General features: G+C 54.8%; 1 protein-coding gene across 1 annotated transcript; it reads left to right on the top strand.

Annotated features, from left to right (window-relative positions):
- Positions 1 to 573: 573 nt before the first annotated feature.
- STRIP2 (striatin interacting protein 2) lies at positions 574 to 17,521 on the top strand (the record flags this gene model as incomplete). Its single annotated transcript, XM_082784758.1, has 21 exons — positions 574 to 696; positions 1,913 to 1,982; positions 2,833 to 2,907; positions 3,005 to 3,139; positions 3,323 to 3,443; positions 3,648 to 3,716; positions 3,824 to 3,930; positions 4,043 to 4,170; positions 4,428 to 4,613; positions 5,179 to 5,402; positions 6,656 to 6,721; positions 7,328 to 7,391; positions 7,937 to 8,008; positions 8,268 to 8,342; positions 8,827 to 8,924; positions 9,502 to 9,628; positions 11,022 to 11,122; positions 12,541 to 12,607; positions 15,005 to 15,109; positions 15,317 to 15,521; positions 17,237 to 17,521. The coding sequence occupies 21 exons, from the start codon at positions 574 to 576 to the stop codon at positions 17,485 to 17,487; spliced, it is 2,469 nt and encodes an 822-aa protein (XP_082640884.1). The 3' UTR covers positions 17,488 to 17,521.
- Positions 17,522 to 18,273: the final 752 nt, after the last annotated feature.

The following is an 18,273-nucleotide window of genomic DNA, read 5'->3' as shown; positions in this document are numbered from 1 at the left end:
CACACCCCACCCCAACACCCCCAGCACCCCAGGGTGCCCCGGACCCCCCCAGATTACCCCCTGCACCCCAACACCCCCCCATGCACCCTGGGGTGCCTCATGTGTCACCCATGCACCCCGACAACCCCATAACCCCCCCATGGCCCCCAGCACCCCGGGGTGCCCCATAGCCCCCTCCTCCATCTCCCCCCATTGCCCCCAGCACCCTGGGGTGCCCCACACCCCACCCCAACACCCCCAGCACCCCAGGGTGCCCCAGACCCCCCCTGCACCCACCCCCCCCCATAACCCCCCAGCACCCCAGGGTGCCCCCATAGCCCCCCCCTGCACACACCCCCCCCCCCCTTGACCCCCAGCACCCCGGGGTGCCCCCTGCCCCCCCCATCCCCACCCCTCTGCTACCCCCGCCCCCTCCCCCTTCCCCACCAATAGCGCGCCGGGGGTGTGTCTTCCAGCCCCGCCCCCGGGGCTGACAGACCAATAGGAGCGGGGGGGCGTGGTCTAGAGCCCGGCCCCCACGTGCTCGGTGGCGCTGCCCTGGGGGGGGTGAGCACCGGGGGGGGGGCGCAGCGCATGGAGGCGGCGGCGGCGCCGGGACCGGGACCGGGACCGGGACCGGGGAGGGCTCGGCCGGGGCCCCCCCAGCCCCAGCCCCAGCGCCGGGAGCTCTTCAGGGGGCAGCGGAAAGAATCCGAGGTAAGGACCTGGGGGGGGGGCACCCCGGGGTGGGGGGCACCCCAAAGTGGGGTCGGGCTGGGGGGGCCCCGTTGGGGTTTGGGGGACCCCATTGGGCTTGGGGGGTGCGGATCGTGGATTTTTGGGTGCCGGATCGAGGTCTCTGGGGGTCTGGAGGGGGCTGGGGGGGGGGGCACGGTCCCGAGGGGGAGCCCCCCGGTGCTGGGGGGGGGCTGTGGGGAGCACGAAGCCCCCCAGGGGACCCCCGGGAGTAGGGCGCGGGGGGGACCCGGCCCCTGGGTGCCCACCGGGGGTCGGTGCCCAAGGTGGGGCTCCGGGATTTTCGCCTTTCCCCCCCCCCCCTCAGCTCCCGGAGCCGCCCGGCTTCCCAAATCCTCTCTCCCCGGCCGGGCTCCTCGGCTCCTCTGCCGGGTTGTAAAAATTGGGCAGAAATCGGGGCAGAAATTGGGCAGGAATCGGGGCAGAAATTGGGCAGAAATCGGGGATTTGCGCTGCGCATCCCGAGGGACATCGGCGTTAATTAACGGGGACAATTAACGGGGGCAGCGCGCCCCGGTCCCAGCCTGGCTGCCAGGGGCGCGGGAGGGGACCTGATGGTCAGGGCGTTTATTTCACGTTTTTTTTATTAATTTTTAGTTTTTTTTAGTATTATTTATTTCCCGTGCGTTGCCCAGCCGCGTGTCCACCCCACCGCGCCTCCTCCGCCGGGTTTCACGCTCCAATTCCTCGGGAGCCGCTGTGGGGCTGGGGTCTGCAAACCCCCCCACCCCCCACCCCAAAAACCCGGGCACCCCAAAACCTGGCGTGGGGATGGGGAGGGCGCGGGGTCTGCGCCCCCCCATGGGTGCCCCGGCTCCAAACCGGCCCCGGTTTTTAAGCCATGGGGGGGGGACAGGGGGCACACGGGGGGGGCTCTGAACGCAGCAAACGCTCCCCGGGGTGGGGGGGGTCCAGCCCGGGTCCTGCCCAGGCTTTTTCACGGTGCTGCTGGGGCCGGGGAGCGCTATTTTTACACGCACCTCCCCAAATCTGCCCCGTGCCAAAACGGCCCGGCCAAGCCCTGGGGACCTGTGCTGAGATTTTCGATGCGCGAATCCCCCCCTGCGGGCACAAACCCAGCCAGGGGGGGCTCCCCAGCAGCCCCCCACCCCCCCACAAACACCCCGGGATGTGGGAGCCCCCCGCGCCCACCGCTCGCCCCCGCTGCTCTCCGCAGGGCTCCTTGGACTGCCCCAACCTGGAGTTCGGATACGGGGACGCCGACGGCCACGGCGCGGAGCTGTCAGGTGGAGCCAGGGGGGTGTTTTGGGGCGCTTTGCTCCGACGGGTGTCCTTGTGGGGTCGGAGGTGGTTATGGGGTTATGGGGTAGCATCATCCTGGTGAAGCACGAGGTTTTTATGAGCAGCCTATGTCCCCATCCCACATCTCCCTGCGGGGCAGTGAGTTGAGCTGCTTCCACCCCAAAACTGCCGGGGTCCCCCCCGGAGCTGCTGTAGGAATTGCACAGGGCTGGAGGAATTATTTAGGGACGGGCACAGCCCCACAGCCTCCGAGCAGCTCAGTGTGAAATCAGCGCAGGTTCTGCCTGGCTGCACGGGTGCTTCTGCAGTCCCTCCCTTTGCAAATTGACTGAACGGGGACAGAAATTTACCCCCCCAAAAAAAACCCTACGGTGCTGCAGATGCAGCGGGGCAGGGGCGTGGGAATGGCCCAGGGGTGAGGAAGAGGAGGGAGGGGGAAAAGCCCCGGGGAACAGAAACCGGAGCTGCAGCTGCAGCGAGGCGTGATGAGACCCCAGCATCGTGTGGCTGTGTGGGGGGGCTCTGTAGGGCTGCGGGTCCTGCTCGGATTTTGATTTTATGGCAAGTTGGGATACCTGCACTGCCCTCCCTGCTGCCCCGTGGGCACAAAACCTCCACCCCGGCTGCGAATTAGGGCTGGAAATGCTGAATTTGGTAGCGTTGGGTGGGTACTAGGTGCCTGCTGGAGCTACAAAAGGGCTCAGGGACAAGGTGAGGGCTCTGCCCCATTTCCTTGGGCACGTGGGGACATCTCAGAGCCCCACAAGGAATTTAATTTGGGGGTGAGGAGGAGGGGGAAGCCCCCGCCTCACTGCCGACCCCTTTGCCCATCAGAGCTGTACAGCTACACCGAGGAGCCCGAGTTCGGCACCAACAGGAGATGCTTCGAGGAGGATTTTCACACCCAAGGTACCGGCTCCGGGTTCAGCACCCGGTGGCGTGGGGCTGCCCCGAAGCAGCCGGCACCCAGCTGGTGGCCGTGGTCGTGGTCGTGTCCCCTTGGCAGTGCGGGGCCGGCGGTGGCTGGAGCTGGACGGGGCGCAGCAGAAAGCCCACATCATGCACCTGCTGGATGGGCTGGAGGTGGTCAACAGGGACAAGAGGCTCAAGGTGGCACGGGCCATCCTGTACCTGGCGCAGGGTAAGGACCGCGTCCGGATGCGGCCACGCACCCCCTGCCTGGCTCTGATGGGTGGTTTGGGAGAAATCATCTTGGGGAGGCGATCCTGTGCCAGCTCCGTGCAGCAAAGCTCCTTCCAGGATGGCCCCGGGGCCTCCAAGGCAGCTTCCTCCTAACCACTGCCTCCCTCGGGGCCTCCTCCAGGCGTGTTTGGAGACTGCGATAACGAAGGCGATGTCCTGCGGTGGTCTCGGCACAACAGCTTCCTCCTCTACCAGCTGGGAACCTTCACCGCCTTCCTGGAGCTGCTCAACATGGAGATCGAGTGAGAGGACCTGCGCTGCCCTCTCCTTCATCCTCCTCCTCCTCCTCCTCTTCCCCCTTTTTCATCCTCCTCCTCCTCGCCGCGGACCTGTAGCCGTGGCACAGCCCCGAGCGCTGCGTCTCCACCTCCGGGGCTGTGGGCTGGGATTGGGGTTGGGATTGGGGTTGGGATTGGTGCTGAGCTCGTCCCTTCCCTGCCCTGCAGCAACAGCCAGGCCTGCAGCAGCGCCCTGCGGAAGCCGGCCATCTCGCTGGCCGACAGCACCGAGCTCAGGTATCCCCCCTCTGCCCCCTGCCCGCCGTGCTGCTGGCACCAGGGGGTGGCCGTGGGGACAATCTCTGGGGCCCCGGTGTCACCTCCCCGCCGTGCTGTCCCGGCAGGGTGCTGCTCAGCGTCATGTACCTGATGGTGGAGAACATCCGCCTGGAGCAGGAGTCGGATCCCCCGGAGTGGAAAACCTGCCGGGAGACCTTCAGGATGGAGCTGGGTGAGCCTCAGGGCTCGTCGAGGCACCGTCGAGGTCCTTTTGCTGCCCCAGCTCCGTGGGGAGACCTCGGGGACGGGGCTCTGAACCCGCTCCTGGTCCCTCTCCTTGCCAGGGTTCCCCGTGCGCCCCGAAGAGCCGTTTGCTCTTCTGCTCTTCACGATGGTGACCAAGTTCTGCAGTGGCCACGCTCCCCACTTCCCCATGAAGAAGGTGCTGCTCCTGCTCTGGAAGGTGCTGCTGGTGCGTGAAAAACCTTCCTTCCCCAAAACCTGCTAATTCGGGGAGTGGCACCGTGAGGCCCAGACATCCCCCACTGCTCAGTCCAGCCACAGTGAGGTTTTTTAGGGTGGCACCGGAGGCTGCCCGAGGCGAACACTTCCCTCTGGGATGAGATTTCTCCATCCTCACCTCTCCAGTTTGTTGGCCTCAAGCCACAGCACCCCAAAGCACCCCCCCTGCCCTTTGCCTGCTCCATCACCTCTCTTGTCGTCTCCTAGTTCACGCTGGGAGGATTTGAAGCCCTGCAGGCGATGAAGGTGAGGAAGAGAGAGGAGCTGGGGCTGCCACCCCTGCCGGAGGACAGCATCCAGGTGATGCGCAGCATGCGCGCCGCCTCGCCCCCCACCTACTGCATTGAGCTCCTGGAGCAGCAGCAGCAGAAGCGCGGGCACCGGAGCCGGCGGGTAAGGGCGAGAGCATCCTCCTAGGACACGGACCAGGGGTTTTTTTGTCCTCAAGGAGCCAGCCTGTGCTCGGGAGCAGGTTTTTTCCTTCCCTCTCCAAGTATTCAGGCATTTCTCGGCTGGTAAAAGCTGCTGCAGATCGGCCCCGTGATGGGCTCGATCCGGAGGAAGCCAGAGGATGTCCTGACCCTGTGGCAAAAGGCTGATAAATGCTGGGCACCGGACTGCTCGCAGCAGGCTCGTCTTTCTGCAGCTCAGTTCTTGGCATTGCAGGGTCATGATGGGATGAAACGCTTCTTGTTGGATGAAAACACTTCATGTGCTAAGGGGGAGATGTCGGGCGGTAGCTCCAACAATTAAGGTGGAAAATGGGGCCACACCTCCCAGAGCAGCAAGGTTAGAGGTGCAGGGGGAGCTTGTTCCCTGTCCAGGCTCTGGTGGCAACAGATAGAAGGGAAAATCCTCACCCAGGGAGCATTTGGGAGCTCGGCCCTTCCAGGATGGAGCTGTCTGACGCCGGTGGCTGGCAGGGAAATGAAAATTTCTCCATCCCCTTGTGCCGCAGCCCCTGATGAAGCAGGACAGCTTGGATATCTACAACGAGAGGGATCCCTTCAAGAACGATGAAGCAGGAATCGACGAAGAAGAGGGCGATGAGGTGGACAGCGGGATTGAGGGGGAGCTGGACCTGATGGAGCGGGACGCGATCATCCCCGCGATGCCAGCCCAGCGCGCACCGATTGAAAGGGTGTCGTTCCCCAAAGGGCTCCCCTGGGCCCCCAAAGTCAGGTAAATCCAGCTGGTTTCGTTGCCATCCTCCCCAGTCCTCCCAGCTTTCTGTCCTGGAGCTCATTACAGGCTGAACATCCACCCGTGGCAAGCGTGTTGGCTGCTGGCAAGCTGAGATGAGGTGACTCCACTTTTTTTTTTGGTCTCAGTTGGTCCTTTCTGGGCTGGGTTTAGCTTGACTTCACAAGCCAAGCGTGGCCAGGACTGGCCAAGGAGTGGAAATCCCATTTTGGAAACCTCAGGTGCACTGGGAAGGAGCTGCTGTGGGAGCAGGGCCCATGGGCTGGGAGCAAGGCTGGATTTCCCAGCTGGTGCCGATGGGTTTGGTAGGGCAAGGTCCTTGATTAATCTTCTGGTTAACGAAAGGGGCTCTTGGAACTCACGTGTTGCCAAACGAAGCCTCCTTGAGTGGCCTTGTAGGGTGAGAAATGGGAGAAATCCAGCTGATTTAAAAAAAAAATGGTGCCTCCCCTTCCTAAGACCAATTCTGCTGCCTGCAATATGGAAGAGGGTTAGGAAAAGAGAGTGAAATCCTCCGCTCCCTCCCTCAAACCCACGCGAGCTTTTTGCTGCTGATCTGAAGCCTGGGTTTAATCCAGGATCCTTAAAACACAGCCGCAAACGCAGCTTTGTGCCGTGGGGGCAGTGACGGGTTAAGCGCCTCCACCCGCAGCGCGAGATGCCGTGTCCCACGTGGGTCCCTGCACACGTGGTGCCATCGTGCTCCACGTCAATTTTTTGGCATCAAATGACCCTTGTTTTTCTTGGCTGCTGCCTGGGAATCCAGCTGCTTTTCTCCCTGCCTCGGCTCCCACCCTCCGGCAGCGCCGAGCCCCGAGCCCTCCTCATCCAAGATGCCCACGGCGAGGTGGCAGCGACCTCTCCCTTAGAGCACGCGCTCTGCGAGGCTGTGGAGACCACGTTTCTGTGCCCGAAGGAGCAGGTGCTACTTGTAGATGCATTTTTTCGGGGCACAGAAGCTGTGCAAGGAGGGTGCTGCTCACGGGGAGCCGCTCGCCGTTTGCTTGCGCTCTCCCTCGGAGCCGCTCAGCGAACGCAGTCGGTTTTGGCTCCCGTTGTGAGCAGCGACGGCGGCCGCCAGCAGCTATTAAGACCTCGAGAAATCGATCCTAGAAAGCTAAAAGGGTTCTTGCCAGCCCCATCCGGGAGCTCTTTCTAGGCAGCGGAGGCTGCGCTCTGATAAATGTCTCTTTTCCTCCCTTCTCCTTGGCGTTGCTCTGCTGCTCCACCAGACAGAAAGACATCGAGCATTTCCTGGAGGCGAGCAGGAACAAATTCATCGGCTTCACCCTGGGACAGTGAGTGTGCAGGGCGGACAGAGCCATCCCCTAGCTCCCATCGGTGCAATTTAAGTGCAATTTAACCCACGGAGCTCGGTTGTTTTCAGGTCAAGCAGCCTAATTTGTGCCTCGGTGCGGAGCAGCGCTGGGTTTTGCGTTATTAGAACACCTCCTTGGGGACGCTGGCCTCTGGGGACCTCCTTCTATAAAAAAAATCAGTCCTAGCCCAGAATAAGTGACCCGTGGCCCGAGCAAGGGCCCACGTTGAGGGGAGGAGGAGGCTGGGTGATCCCATATCCCCAGCGAATTGCCCGCTCCGAACAAACCAAGCTGCGAGCGCAGTCACGGGCCCAGCAGGGTGTACAGGCTGTGGTGGTTTTAGGCGTGGTGCTGAGCACATTTGGGACAGAGATCTGCTTTCACCCAAATCCTGTGCCCGGTGTCACCCCTTTCTCGTGCAGGAGGAGGTGGGAGGTGGGCAGCCCGTGCCAACACCTCTCCCAATTCCCCACCCATCCGAGCTGCGTTCGGTGGGTGATGGGCTCCCTCTTTCACCTCATATGAGATGGAAGCGACCAGGATCACCTCCCAAACCTTATATTTACCTTCTGTTCTCCCCTCCAGAGACACCGAGACCCTGATAGGGCTGCCACGGCCGATTCATGAAAGCGTGAAGACGCTGAAGCAGGTAAGGCATCGCGTCCAAGTGAAGCAGCCCAGCGGAGCTGCCAGCTGGTCCAGCCTCACCCCACGCTATCCACGCTCACTGGCACTCAGCGGATGCTCTGAGGAGGGATCAGACCCGTGGGGATCTCGTAGAGGTGGGGAAATCTTTGGCCAAGATCACCAGGGCCCTAGAGGGACTGCAGGGCATCAAGCATGCATTAACTCCATGCCGTGGCACGCACTAAGAGCTTCAGGTTACTCACACACGTGTGCTCTCAGCCCCCTGTAAATGATTCATGCGTTCAGTCCTCTGCTCCTCTTCAGCTGGTGTGCAACGACACGCTGAGCCTGAGCTTGTGGAGAGATCCCAGGAGGAGTTAGGTGGAAATAATAAAAAGCACGATGGTTGAGGGGATTTGGGGATGCTCTCTGCAAAGAGAAGTTCTCCGTGTGTGTGCTGTGATCTGTGAGCTTACCTCGGATATGAAGGAAGGCTTTAAGGGTTGTCACTGCTCAGCGTTCCCTCCCGCAGCTCTGGAATTACTCTGCCTCTGTGTGTTTTGCCAGCACAAGTACATTTCCATCTCGGACGTCCAGATCAAGAACGAGGAGGAGCTGGAGAAGTGCCCCATGTCTCTGGTAAGATGTGCTCCCCGTCACTGAACGGACACGTGGAGAAATTCACAGAAATCCCCACGTTTGGAGAAATTCACAGAACTCCCCACGTTTTCCCTGATCCTTAAACACACCCTGGATGCTCCTTGCTCCAAAACACCGTATCGTGACCAAATCATTAAATCCTCGAGTTGGGTTTTAGGGAGGTGACTGGCATACCTCAAGCGTGCAGACTAGAAATACTTTTTTCCCCCCTTGTTCCTAATATTTCTCTGTGCTACAGGGGGAGGAGGAAGTCCAAGAAACCCCTTGTGAGATCCTGTACCGAGCCATGCTGTACAACCTCCCCCAGTACATGGTAAGCCCGTGTTTCTTCGGTGTGCTTCGGGTCCCTGCCAACCTAGGGAGTGCCCTCAAAAGCTCATGGGGAGTCTGTAAGGTGTGACGTTCCTATGGGGACATCCCTTGCAGCTTTCCCGTGGCCCCAAGAGATTCTCATACAGTACAAGGTGTGTCCCAAAATTCAGCTGCCTTGTGATGTTAGTGGGCCACGTGCGCTGCGTCCATAGGAAGAGACAAACAGATTTAAGTGCATTTAGTCCAGGCGACTCTTAAATTAATTAATCCATGCTACTAGAGGTCGGGTGCATCGAGTAATGCCAAACCAGAGCTGCCGTGCTCCCCGCAACTGCCTTGTGTGCCCAGGGTGTAAATGTTGAGGCTTGGCACAGTCAGTCCATCACCGTGAGTTGGCTTGAAGTGGTCCAGCTCCAGCAAGTGAAGGGGAAGGAAGGAATTTCCCCTTCCCAAGACCGTCCCTTCATGCCTGGCCTCCTCTGCAGATAGCTTTGCTGAAGATCCTCCTGGCTGCGGCGCCCACCTCCAAAGCCAAGACCGACTCCATCAACATCCTGGCAGACGTGCTGCCAGAAGAGATGCCGTAAGTCCCCAGGGAGGTGGCCACCAGCCGTCCCCGCTGCCACGTGAAGTCTTGGACCAAGTGGGAGAGTTGGGGCTTTCCAAGAGGTTCAGGGGGCTCCGGATTTGGGGATGGCTCTTTGGAGAGATCCAAGCTACTGGGATGTGGTTTAGTCAGGTTGATGGTTGGACTCGATGATCTTGAAGGGCTCTTCCAACCTACGTGAGGCTGTGGTTCTGCTGTTGCTGTCAGGGCAGAGGGGTGAAAGCCACAGAAATGAACGGTTTTGGGGGAGTTTAAGGGTTTGAGCGCGATCAGGAGACCCTGTGCTGTGCTAGCTAATTGACACAAATCACAAAATCGTGATAATTGACACAAATCGTAACCACCCATGAGGATGTAGTAGGCATCCTTCATGCTGCTCCCCAGGGTTGCTGTCCGAGGGCAATCAGCTCTTCTTTTCTTGACTCACTCCGGTGTCAGCGGGCAGGAGGGGATGAAACAAGACCTGGAAGGTCCCTGTGGAGCCTCTCCAGATGGATCCGAGTGCGCTCTTCGTGTTCCCGCTGCGCCCTTACCTCCTTTCCCTCCCACCCAGCATCACCGTCCTGCAGAGCATGAAGCTGGGCATCGATGTGAACAGGCACAAGGAGATCATTGTGAAGAGCATCTCGGCTCTGCTGCTGCTGCTCCTCAAGCACCTCAAGCTCAACCACATCTACCAGGTGAGCGCCGAGAAGGGGTCGGCCACCGCCACGCTGCTCCTGCAGCCGGCGTGTCCCGCCGTGCTCTCGTGGAGGACCTCAGCAGGAATCGTGTCCACGAGGAGCTGCGGGTGGCTCTTCTGGAGAGATGAACCCTAGCCCCAGGATGCGTTTTTTGTGGTTTTACTCACGGAGGGATAACCTGCCTGCTGTATGTCTTTGGCTGGGTTTTCACGGAGTCGCTTCCACCCACGTGGAACGAGTTCCCAGACTGCTGGAAGAACTCACGCTGTGGCTGATGGGGGTAAAATTTTGGAGATCTCACAAGAAAGGGCCTCCCCTGGCAGAAGGGGATGGGAATAGGGGTTAGGCAAGACCCTCCAGTGGTGCTGGGTGAGACCTCGTGGGGCCAACCAACCTGGTCCACTGCCCCTCGGCAGGGTCAAGCTCTGGGGCTCCGGTTTCAGCAGAGCTGAAGGTCAGGGTCCCAGATGCAATTTGGTTTTTGTTAAATAGGTGGTGGTTTTTTTTGTTTGTTTGTTATTTAAGAGGGTTCCACGTGATGCAAAGCCATCAGATCCATCTGTTTTGTGAAGCCCACTGATATATGTACATATATATGAGGTTAAATAGAAACCTATGGACTGGATTGGATAAAATGGGGAAAAAAAAACAGATTTTCCAATCCTGCCTTTGCTGTGGGTTCCCATATCCTTTATTTTTATTTATTTATTTATTTTTATTTTATTTTTTGATGTGTGGGAACCAACTGCTCCTTCCTCCTGGGTTTTGGATGTGGATGGTGAGAGGCATGGATAGGGTGGGCAGGGCAGGAGGGGATGGGGTCGGGCGGCGTGGGCTGCGTGGATAGGAGATTGCTGCTGGTTGTATCCCTCCTTTAGAGGGCGGTGGAGATTCGTTGTGTTATGCTAACCCAGGCCTTTTAACATTTAGAGGGGGAGAGAAATTAAAAGCATGTCTGGAGCTAAGGGTACTTTTTTCAGTCGAAATTTGAAAAGGGGCTGGCTTAGGATGTGCTGCAGTAGGAATTTCTCAATTTTCCTTCACAGTAGCTCTATCTCCTCCTTCCCCACGTACTGTTTCACTGCAGATTTTATCCTGAAAAGCAACCTGCACTCGCTAGGTGCAGCTGTCCCTAAGCTGAGGCTATCCCTAAAACACAGAGGCTGGATGTCCACTGTATGGCAAATGCAATTTCCCCGCCGGTGGGAGTTGTTGTAGACGGTGCAAGCCCGATGCAGCAGATTTCTGCACGGGGAGGATGGTCTGCTGGGTGTCCAGAGCAAACCATCAAACAAAGCTGAGTTGCTTCCAGCTGTAAATGTGTTTCCATTCCCAGCGCACGCTCCCGTTGCTCCCGCTAACGCTGACCCATCTCACTTCTCTCCCCCAGTTTGAGTACGTGTCCCAGCATTTGGTGTTTGCCAACTGCATCCCGCTGATCCTGAAGTTCTTCAACCAAAACATCATGTCTTATATCACTGCCAAGAACAGGTACAGCCACTTCTGGGGGAGAGAGAGGTGGTGGAGCAGGGAGGAATGTGCATGAGGACCCCAAACACGCGGTGGGGCTGAGTGACCGCTGATGGGGAAGGCTGGGCAGGGGGTTCCAGCCCCTGCTGAGGTACACCCAGACCCATCTGGCTCTCACTGGGCTGGTTTTCATCTCTGTGTGGCCTAGAAAGTGTTTTTTTTTTTGCCCCTGGGCATCTGTGGACCACAGCTCCACAAAGGCAAAGTGGGGCAGAGCCTTCTGTGTCTTCTCTGCTTTTTGTAGCCAAAATTCAGCTTTCCTGACTCCCTCAGGTTTCAGGTAGTTGTCGCTGCCTTTCCCTTTCGAGCCTGGTGATGTCAGGATGGGAGGTGGCAGCAGTGATGCTAGTACTTGGGTGGCGTGCAGGTTTTAGGTCAGAGGTTGGACTCGATGATCTTGAGGTCTCTTCCAACCTAGAAAATTCTGTGATTCTGTGATTCTGTGTCTCTATCCTAAATTCGGTGGTGGCTGAGCTGTGGCTCAGCTGCTGGGCTTCAAAGCAGAAAGTGGCAAAGAAGGGGATGGAAGGGCTGAAGCCGTGTGATTGATAGTGCACGCTTCATTTTAGATCCCTGAATGTCTTGGGGCATGGATAGCATCAGTGAGTGTGTATATGTGCATATTAGATATTGTTTATTATATACATCATTTATATAATATATGTACTATACATGATATGTATATATTATATATAATATTTAATATATAATATACATAGCCAAACAAAATATATATTTATATATAATATATGTAATGTATATAAACTATAAATTTATATAAAATATAAAAAATCTAATATAGTTTATAACTATATCTAATATATAATTTATATAAAATATATATAAAATCTTTTGGTTGGCTACTTTTACAAAGGGAAAAAACCTTGAAGGCCTGGAAAGACCTGATGCCCTTACCACGCATTTTCTTGCTGGAAATATTCTGCCAGATGTCTGCATTTTAACCCAAGATCTGCTTTTTGAATGTGCTTGGTTCTGTGTTTTTTGTTTGTTTGGTTGGTTATTGGGTTTTGGTTGTGTGTTTTTTATTTTTTCCTCGTTTTTTTTTTTTTTTTTTTTGTATATGTGTCCGTATGAGTAACTGATCTGCCACATATTAATGGATCCAAATCCTCCAAGCCCTCACTAATGCACTTGGGACAGGCTCGGGATGGGCTCGGTGTGCTCTGTTAGGCAGCGGTGGTGCTGGGAGCCCAGGAGGATGCTGCTGGTGCTGGGCAGGTGCCATCACCAGAGGTGGCTCTGCCCTGGCAATTCAAAGACGTTGCAGGTTGCTGGATGTAGCCTCATAGATCATCCTAAAAAGTTGCTCATGCACCGACCTGTTTCGTAACGAGTCCCTCCTTTCCCATCTTCTGCAGCATCTCTGTCCTGGATTATCCGCACTGCACGGTCCACGACTTGCCCGAGCTCACTGCAGAAAGCCTGGTAAGCAGCACATGGGCTCCTTGTAACAGTATTGTTCTACGTGGGAAGGTGAGGAAGGATTTTTGATTATTTCTGCCCTCTTTATACCCAGCCAGTCCCAAATTAGCCTTTTTCCCTCCCTTCAAACTAGAAAATTCCTCCCATCTCTGCACCCCATACAATCTGCTGGGCTTAGAGTTTTCCCTTTTACTTGTCCAAGCTCCAGAGCCTGCTTTTAAAAAGGCTTCGGCCAGAGGCTGTTGCCTCGCAGGCTTTAATTGCTCAGCACTCACGCTCTGTGAGATGCCAGTAGGTGAAGGAATGAACCAAATTCCCTGCGGAGAGGAGCCTGAGCATTACAGGGACCACATACCAACCTGGTATGGGAGCGTTGGGAAGGGATGCCCTAAATGCAGCAGGAAGCATTTTAGAAGGAGCCGGATTATCTCCCGGTGCCTGGCTGCTAAAAATCTGAAGCCCGTGTTGTTTTCCTTAGCTCTGAGCAGGTTACAGCCACGGAAATGGCAAGGAAGGTTTGCCGTGGTGAGAGGTTTTTCGCGAGCCAAAGTTGCTGGGCTCCCACTAGCCACATCCTGGCCCGATGGGGACATCTAGCGACTTGTCACCGAGCGTTTCCACCACCCGTGTGCTGCTCCTGGGTTTTGTGGCTCGGAGAGAAAACTGAACTTTTTCTAGGGAAAATATTCACGGGTCTGTTTTCCTCTACTTGGAGAGGTTCAGGAAGGTGACAATTAAGTTCCAGTTTTCTTTTTCTCTCTCTCCTTTTTTTTTTTTTCTCCTTGTTTTTATTGGTTGACTCCACGTCTAGAAATGATGCAGGGTGTATTCCTATTGATTAGACCCTGCATGTTGATAGGAATTAAACACAGCCTGGTTCTTCAGAGATGCGTTTGTGCATGTATTTTTGTTTCTTTTCTTCAGCCAACATTTTATGCAGTTTGGGGCTTTTTTTTTGCTTTTTTTTTTTTTTGCTTTTTTTAACCCTGATACACTGACTTTAACATTGCAGCCATAACATATTTCTTAGCAGATATAACAGGAGAGTTTGCTTTCAGTGGGCTTGGTTTGCTTCCACGGGAAACTAGGACGCGTTCGGCAGCGCCGTTCCCAGAGGAGGGACCCCCTGGCTGTCGGTAGCTGCTCTTCCCACCCTATAAATCAGGAGTGGATAAATCCTGGCAGGATACCAGGAGCCTCTTCCATCCTCTCGTGGCTCAGGCTCCTCAGTCTCCTCCTGGCCCCCGTCTCCCCTTTGGTGGCATCTCGATGACATCTCGGTGACATCTCGGTGACATCCTGGCTCTGCTGTGCAGGAGCCTCCAGCACAGCCGTAGCCTCTGCTGGCAGAAGAGTGCATTTTATCCGAGTGTTTTTTTACCAAATCCCAGCATTACAGTGCTCCCAACTGGCAGATTTATTTCTCGTTGGCCTCTACAGGTTATACATACGCCAGCACTTTTACCAGCTTACCGAAACGAGGGGTTTTGATGCTTGCTTTTAAGAGCAAAGGTATTACACGGGCAGGATTTTCTTGGTAAATCTAGCTTCAGAGCTGGATTAGGCACTGACAGAAGCGTCTCATCCAAACTCTCCTCCCGAGGCAGCCCAGAACGTGAACAGGATTTTTTTATTTTTTTTTTTTTCCGTGGCGAAGGCTGCAGCTTGCTGTAAGTGGCTTATAAATTAAGCAGCACTCGTTTCTGCTCTCAGCCCCAAGTAGGTTATTTGTGGGGCACTCGTGCTGTGCTCTCCGTGCTGTTCAAACAGAACAGGTCACTGTGCTGGTGGAATTACAGCTCAAACATGCCACGAGCACTGTTTACACAAGCCGGAGCCGGGGGTGCTGATATACAGCTAATATTTAAAATTATACAGCTAATATTTCAAATAACATAGAGGCTGTATGTACTTAAGCTGGCGAGGCTCTCTGTTACAGAAGCGTCCCGTCCTCCCAACAGGAATGCTGCTGTTTGTCATCCTTCATCGTTTTGTCTTTTATTTGTCCATAATATATCCTCTAAGCATGTGGTAATTTAGGGATCAATTTATATGATTAACAAAAAGCCGTTCTCCGAGCAGCGGTGATGTCTAGGCTGTAATTTTCTCCGTAAAACAACTAACACAAATCTACCAAAAAAAAATTGTATATATATATATTCCCAGTGACAGAGCAACGTGATTTATCTTGGGCCCTCCTCTAGACCCAAATACAAACTAAAAACGATGATTTTTGTCCGAGGCTTTCAGAGCACTTTTCCTGGGGATGATGATAGCCCAGGTGAGGAGGCGGCTCTGCTGCTCATCCAAAATGAGATTTCGGCCACCAAAGAGCAGCAGGGATGGAGAGCACAGGGCAGAGCTGCCCTTAGGGTTACCCTCCTCCCTCTCCTCTTGCAGGAAGCCGGGGACAACAACCAGTTCTGCTGGAGAAACTTATTCTCCTGCATCAACCTGCTGAGGATCCTCAACAAGCTGACCAAGTGGAAACACTCGAGGACGATGGTAAGGTGGAGAAATACTTTTCCTCCTGAAAACAGTATTTTTTTTCTTACAATCCTCGATGTCCCTACAGTAGTTTTGGGATATGGTGAGCACCCCTATTCTGTCTGCTCGGGGTTTGTGTGACGTGGTAGCTCCCAGTGCTGCACAGGCAGCGTTTGCTTTGCTTTCCTGAGCTCGTGGCCTCAACTTGCATCTCTCTCTTGGCAGATGCTGGTAGTCTTCAAGTCGGCCCCGATACTGAAGCGAGCGCTGAAGGTGAAGCAGGCCATGATGCAGCTCTACGTCCTCAAGCTGCTGAAAATCCAGACCAAGTACCTGGGGCGCCAGTGGAGGAAGAGCAACATGAAAACCATGTCGGCCATCTACCAGAAGGTGCGGCACCGCATGAACGACGACTGGGCTTACGGCAACGGTGAGCAGAGCCGGGGACGCATCCTGCACGCGGTGGCACAGTCATCGTGTTGGGTTTCGGGTGTGTTTTGTCCTAGGACCTGCTGGGATCCCATAAATCTGGTTGGGTCAGCACTGGGGATTTTTTTCGGAGGCCTTAAGGCACCATTCGGCACCATCAGGAGGGGCAAAATTGCACAAGGAAGTTGGGAATAATCAGATCAGGCTGGGATATGCTCACATGAGGTCTTCAAGATGAGTTTCCACCAAGCCCAGCCCTCCAATTCTGCATTCCCAAACCGATCCCTTTTGCCTTCAAGGCACTGATAGGCTCCAAACCAAACAGAAGTGCTTGGGGCAGCCACAGATTTGGGATCTGGGTGGCGGATGCTGAGGATCCTTAAGCTGGAGACGTGCCGGTCTGTTTAAACAGCTCTTACGTGGCCTAAAGCTGTATTTTTAGAAGGCTTAATAACATGGTCCTGAACTGTTGCTTTGCATACATCTTCTTTTTTTTTTTTTTAAAGAGGATTAAACAGAAAAACTGGGTAGCATCCCTGTTTCAAAAGGAGAAAGGGCAAGAAGTGAAAGCCTAACACAAAGCCTTCCTTCCAGGGGAGAGAGGCATTGTAATTAGGGTGTTAATTTCCACCGCGAAAGATATAATTTATTTTTCAAAGACGGATGTGCTTTGGAGAGCTGTGATACCGCTGTGCCACCGAGTCAGAAGAACCAAAACTAGACTTGCTATTTTTAATTTTAAGGCTGGAGTTCCCCAGATGCCCAAAGAGCTGGAGGGCTGGGGAAGGCTGGGGACTCCCTTTCCTTCGCGGGGATTTCTCTCGCCTCGCTGCCTTGCTCAGCACACTCATCTTCCCTGCAGGGCTGAAGGCAGCAGCAGGGCTTCTTTATGCCCGCGATCGCATAATTCACTGCTCAGCAGGGGCTGCTTCTTGACCTGGCCGCCTTGCCGTGCCAGCACTTGGCTTTCCGAGATGAGATCCGGAAGGGTTTTTCCCCGAGGGTTTATTTTTAGCTTGGTGTATCTGGATTGAGACGCAGCTCGGACTTCTCCCTCCCCTCAGCAGTGCTGAGACCTTGCCAATGAGTTTGCTGACCCTTTGTGGAGCGACTGGCTGGTTCATATAGGTTTAGAGCTTGTAAAGATCAAGTTTTGAAATGCTAATTTTTTGGAAATGTTACATATTTACATCATATTACACATTTAAAATATTGTGGTTATTACAGTCAGCTGCTAGCTTCCCAACCTTGCCCCAGATTTAAAAGCCTTTGTTTTCAGTAGCTTAGAATAAATTTGTGAGGTTTTAGCTACAAGCTTTAAGTCTTGATCTCTGCCTCAGACATCTGTGGAGGTTTTTGGTAAAAGCGGTGGGGCCTTTCCGAAAAAAGCAGGAGCTTTGTAATGGGACGGAGTCCTTAAAGCACGCTGAAGGCCAGAAATAAATGAATTTCTGCATGAAGTTTTCAGACTCTGCTGAATTTACAAGTGATTTTAATATATTTCATTTAAATACCTTAAAATAAATGCATGCATAGCAGCAACTGGTTGTGAATAATAATTACCGTAGAATTAGGAATAACCAACTGGCTAATATAATGCTATTTTTAGTTCAGGCACACGACTGCTGTAAATTCTCCATCCTTTCTTTTGCTCAAGCCACACCAGAGTCATTTTCTCCACGCCGCCACCACGGTCTTGTTTCTTCTTGAACCTAGATATCGATGCCAGGCCGTGGGACTTCCAGGCTGAAGAGTGCACCCTGAGAGCCAACATCGAAGCCTTCAACAGCCGGAGGTACGACAAGCCCCAGGACTCGGAGTTTGCGCCGGTGGACAACTGCTTGCAGAGCGTGTTGGGCCAGAGGCTGGAGCTCCCCGAGGATTTCCACTGCTCCTACGAGCTGTGGCTGGAGCGGGAGGTGTTCTCCCAGCCCATCCGCTGGGAAGAGCTGCTGCACTACCAGTGAGAGCCGCCGTCCCACCCCGCTGAGGACCCCAGGGCTGGCAAGGAAGGTGATTTGGGACCTGGGGGTTCCTAAGGAAGGAACAAAAAAAGTGACCGTCTTTCTAAAGAGGCCAGGCCTCTTTGTGTCTACCCAAACTTCCCTGGTACGCAGCTGCCATCTCTTTGGAGGGCTTCCCTTTGGGGTGACCTCTTGGTGTGGTAGCAATGGACCTGCACAGAGGCCAAGGACCAGGTTTCAGCATCACGCTGGTGGCAGTGTCAGCAGCATCCTCATCTGGTTTTCACTCCAGATTTACACCAGTGCACGAGAGGTCAAAGTCTGGGCTGTCCCCTTTGCTTGGTTCACGCATGCAAGTTTGTCCTAAGAGAATCTCAGCAGTGGAAGGTCTCCATCTCCCCCAAACAATTATTTATGCTTGATTTATTTGCATTAATTCAGTTACGGATGTCCAAGAACGTGCTCCAGACACCCTACTGCTGTGAGCAAGGTGCCCTGGTTCCCTGATGAAGTGGAAAATAGGTGGCACTCGAGCAGAGGTGACAGGTTGACTTGGCCAACAGAGATAACATTCCCACTTGTCCCCAGGCTAGTGCTGCTGCTGGGATTGTGCAGCCTGAGTTGGAGGCTTTCTTCCACAACTGATGATTTGGGATAGTAATTACCTTTTCCACTGCTCCACTTTGCTTCACCACTTCACTCCCTTGTACTGGAGTACGATGCACACTGAGCTGTGCGTTGCTTAGAGCTGCCGAGGACATTGATTGCCAGCTTTCTCCCCGTCTGAAA

Source organism: Aythya marila, assembly GCF_965140915.1.
Source record: "Aythya marila genome assembly, chromosome: 1".
Taxonomy (NCBI): Eukaryota; Metazoa; Chordata; class Aves; order Anseriformes; family Anatidae; genus Aythya; species Aythya marila.
The sequence above is the reverse complement of the archived record's forward strand: the minus strand, read 5'-3'. Positions and strand labels throughout refer to the sequence as shown.